Below are 3,765 nucleotides of genomic sequence, written 5' to 3' on the forward strand. Positions count from 1 at the left end.
AGCTGTTTGTGATACAATTGTCGTATTGGTGGGTTGTAACTCATCCTACGTATCGATGCTATGTTGAGCTAAATCTGTGAAGCCTACTTAGTTCAATAGCATCATGCGCAAAGACATCAAAATATTCTCGGCGGATAGTTATTAATTATTATTCTCTTCCTCCTTTATCTGCCTCTGGATTGATATCAAAATGTTTCTCGTCAAATACATAGTTCCGTTCCTCCAGTTTTTTCGGTATAGTAGTAAATCTGAATGCTCTACCCACTTTTTGAAATCGATTTTATATTTGGTTTTACTGCATGATACAGTAATTTCATGCAAGTGAATTATTTTGCTTGAAGTTGTAAAATTGAGCATAATACATCGTAACCCACTTTCTGTCTGGATCTGAGTTTTAATCAATTTTTATAATTAACGAATACGAGTATGATAAGTACCATATAAATATTATGGCTAACAATTCTATAATTTTTCCGATTGCGCACGTTTTCCATGCTTTTTCCGTGCACACTATTATTTACAAATTTAAACATATTTTGATCACATGAATTTGTAGATTCGCTCCTTGGCTTTGCATTCATGAGGTAAAGTCACGTTTCAACATATTTTCCTATTTATGCTACGGGTTTCTATATGTCACAGAGTAATAAAGTTAGGCACTTCCCAGTATCTGAACACAAATTTTTATTTTTTACACAATTTTACACAATTTTTAATTCTCACGATTTTGTGTAAAGAGAAGATTATTAGAATGAATATCAAATAACTATAAAGTCTTGAGGTAATCCTGGCGTACATTTTTACACGTGAAAGAATTGTTTTGACTTTCTAATGTAATAAGATCTTCTTTATCATTAAACAATGATAATGTTGGATAGGAATTAGGGCTTAACATCAAATTCTGCATATAGGATATTCCACATCAGCTCCTCATTTTGCTACTAACAATGCGATGCCGTGAAGTGTTCATCGCCAATCTTGATGAGACTAACTTTATTTTGTAGTTAAGCTAATATTATTAAACAGTTGTTTTGTCATTTTCGATAATGCTCAACATATTTCTCACAATTTGACCTCAAAGTTGAAAAAATGCTCATTTTCACAAGGCGAGGTCAATCACTTTCACGCTCAACTCGCTCACTCTCGCTCAGCCCGCTTTCTCACTCAACTCGCATTTTTCGCTTTAGCTTTCTTTAAAACTTACATTTTAATACAATACATTTTAATTCAATAAATGCCAACGATTATTAATTATATGGACTTTTAGTACAACTACTCATGTGATAATTAATATAAAAATGATTAAAACAAAAAGAAAATTTGCACCAACTGCAACTAATGAATGGAACAACATTACAGTCAAATACGCTACAATCAGTCCCTTTGGATTGAAAACAAACTTCACTGACATTTTTAAAGTTAGGTTTTTCACCATCAGCCCACAACCCACTCGAGTACCAACAATAACGAATCATTGGTAAAAACACTGGTGCACTTAAGAGAAAGTGAACCAATGACTGGAGTTTTAAAATTCCATTACGTGTGCACAATTCTGACAATTCTTGTTCATGAGGACAATGCAAGGAGTCAAAGTAGTAAAACTGTTTTACAATAAATTTCAACTGTCGATGAAAATACGTATCCAATGGTTGGCAAAGGTCCGTGCAGCCTTCCGGAACAAATTTTAGATTGAAGTCGAAGGTCTCTTTATCTTCAAACCTTTCGTCGTACAACTGCATATTAGTTTGTCCAGTCCAATTGTCCAATATATAAAGAATTTGATTATATTCAGCATGTGGCACGACCATTCTGTCCAAAAAATCCGCTACTAAAGTGTTGCTTAATTTTCCTGATTTGCTTGAAGCAATGACTAAATTTGGGGCAGTAAATATACTTCTTTGTACTACGGGGCCAAATGTTCCACCTATTTCCTATTTAAAATTATGTTAGATAAAAATCTAGTTATCAGTACAGAGTCGAAATTAATTTAAAGTCCACATACTTGTAAACAAACATACACCTGAGGAAGAATTGAGCCATTATAGGCAATAATATATTGGACGGTGTACGAATGCGTGACCTTATTCTTCGGTGAGAATGCAGTCCCGATGGTTGTTCTTTCTCCTTTCCATGTTAAAGTTCGATTAGACAAAATTTCGTACTTAAATCCAGTTTGGTCCGTGTTCCAGATATTTTCTTTTTCATAAATATTCAATAGTGGTTGGATATGGTGTCGAAAATTTTCTGTTTGTTGAAGAATTTGGTCCATCTCCTTCACTGTTGATCTCTTGACAAGTTTTTGAACTTTTCTAGATGAAATTCTATTTCGTCGTTTGAACGTGCTGATCCATGTATCGCAAGCTTTAAAATTAAAGCCAGGATACTCCTTTGCCTTTATTAAAGCCCATCGTCTAATGTCGATTGTGTGTATAGGAAGAAATCCAGTCCTAGCTTCTCGAAACCGTTCAAGAACAAAGTTTTCAATCTCACGCATTATTGTGAACTTGGTACCACCTAATATCATTGTATTCATAATAAGTTCATTTTGTCATATCTCATTTATGAATAAAGTTATAAAACCGATTTACCCATATCGATTTGATCTCTCCATCTCTTTATATAATTATGGTGTTTAACATTTTTGAATTGTTGCCGAAATGTGCGAAATTTCCAGGCCTTGTTGTTGTTGAATATTTCTACTGCTTTCTTCTTGTATTCCATACTCACATCGTCATCCACAATCTTTAAACCATTTTCATCTATGTATGGTTCCAAACTACAAAGTACTTCATCAGCATCTATAAAGTAATAAATATAGTGTACCCGTGATAATGTTTAAAAAAAATTGGTCATCAAACAATTCGAAATAGCATACCGTTGGTAAATTCCTCATCTTTTACGAATACATAGTCATGTACTAATTCGCACAATTTATCAAGTAGTAGGTTGCCAATTACAATTTCTTCATCCGTTGGTTCCCTATACTCATAACTAAAGTATTCTTCGATTTTTACAACTAATATTTTTGATACACAGAGTAAGTTAATACTATCCATTCTAATAATAAATTATTGTTAACGAGTAATAATAATCCTTTAATGAAAATAATGAGACGAATTACAAAAAAAATCCTAAAAGTTCAGACTGGAGTGAGTTGAGTGGAAGGCTGGAAGAGTTGAGCGAGTTGGGCATGAAAGTGATTGACCTCGCCCAGTGAAAATGAGCATTTTTTTCAACTTTGAGGTCAAATTGTGAGAAATATGTTGAGCATTATCGAAAATGACAAAACAACTGTTTAATAATATTAGTTTAACTACAAAATAAAGTTAGTCTCATCAAGATTTGCGATAAACACTTCACGGCATCGCATTGTAAGTATACTGGTACATATACATGTAGGGTATACTGGTAAATAGACAAACGCTGTTTTATTTACTTATCCAGAATTCCAAATGCATAATTTTCGCTGCGTTAGGATGGAATGAATATAACTGAAAGTTATTTAAATTTAGTGGGACTTTTCTTAGACGGCGTACCACATTTTAATTTGTCGCGTGGTATACCATCATAGTTATAAAAATAGGAACTGGTTGGACATTTCCACTGGGTATTTGTCATCGCTTCCTACGATTTGTTGGTTATCGAAAGCAAGAGAAAGATTGTCAATCTCTTTAGGGAATTCCGGTTTATTTATCTGCTGCAAGTTAGCTCAACATTGCATACATCAGTTCAAGCTGGGACCGCAGTTAACAATTTTAAATAGCC

At 33.5% G+C, this 3,765-nt stretch overlaps 1 protein-coding gene across 1 annotated transcript; it reads right to left on the reverse strand.

Moving 5' to 3' along the window:
• Positions 1-954: 954 nt before the first annotated feature.
• LOC118439131 lies at positions 955-3,271 on the reverse strand. Its single transcript, XM_035860174.1, has 4 exons — positions 2,876-3,271; positions 2,589-2,798; positions 2,003-2,514; positions 955-1,931 (listed from the first exon to the last, which is right to left on the reverse strand). Exons 1-4 carry the CDS (start codon positions 3,054-3,056, stop codon positions 1,248-1,250), a joined length of 1,587 nt encoding a protein of 528 aa, XP_035716067.1. The 5' UTR covers positions 3,057-3,271; the 3' UTR covers positions 955-1,247.
• Between the last annotated feature and the right edge of the window lie 494 nt (positions 3,272-3,765).

This window comes from Folsomia candida, unplaced genomic scaffold, assembly GCF_002217175.1.
Source record: "Folsomia candida strain VU population unplaced genomic scaffold, ASM221717v1 Fcan01_Sc031, whole genome shotgun sequence".
Taxonomy (NCBI): Eukaryota; Metazoa; Arthropoda; class Collembola; order Entomobryomorpha; family Isotomidae; genus Folsomia; species Folsomia candida.

Bases quoted from the DNA above. Each gene is read 5' to 3' on its own strand.
- LOC118439131 (XM_035860174.1), bottom strand. From the start codon at position 3,056: ATGGATAGTATTAACTTACTCTGTGTATCAAAAATATTAGTTGTAAAA. The intron at 2,799-2,875 runs GTATGCTATTTC...ATTACTTTATAG, and splicing joins AGATGAGGAATTTACCAACG to ATGCTGATGAAGTACTTTGT. The intron at 1,932-2,002 runs GTATGTGGACTT...AATTTTAAATAG, and splicing joins AGGTGTATGTTTGTTTACAA to GAAATAGGTGGAACATTTGG.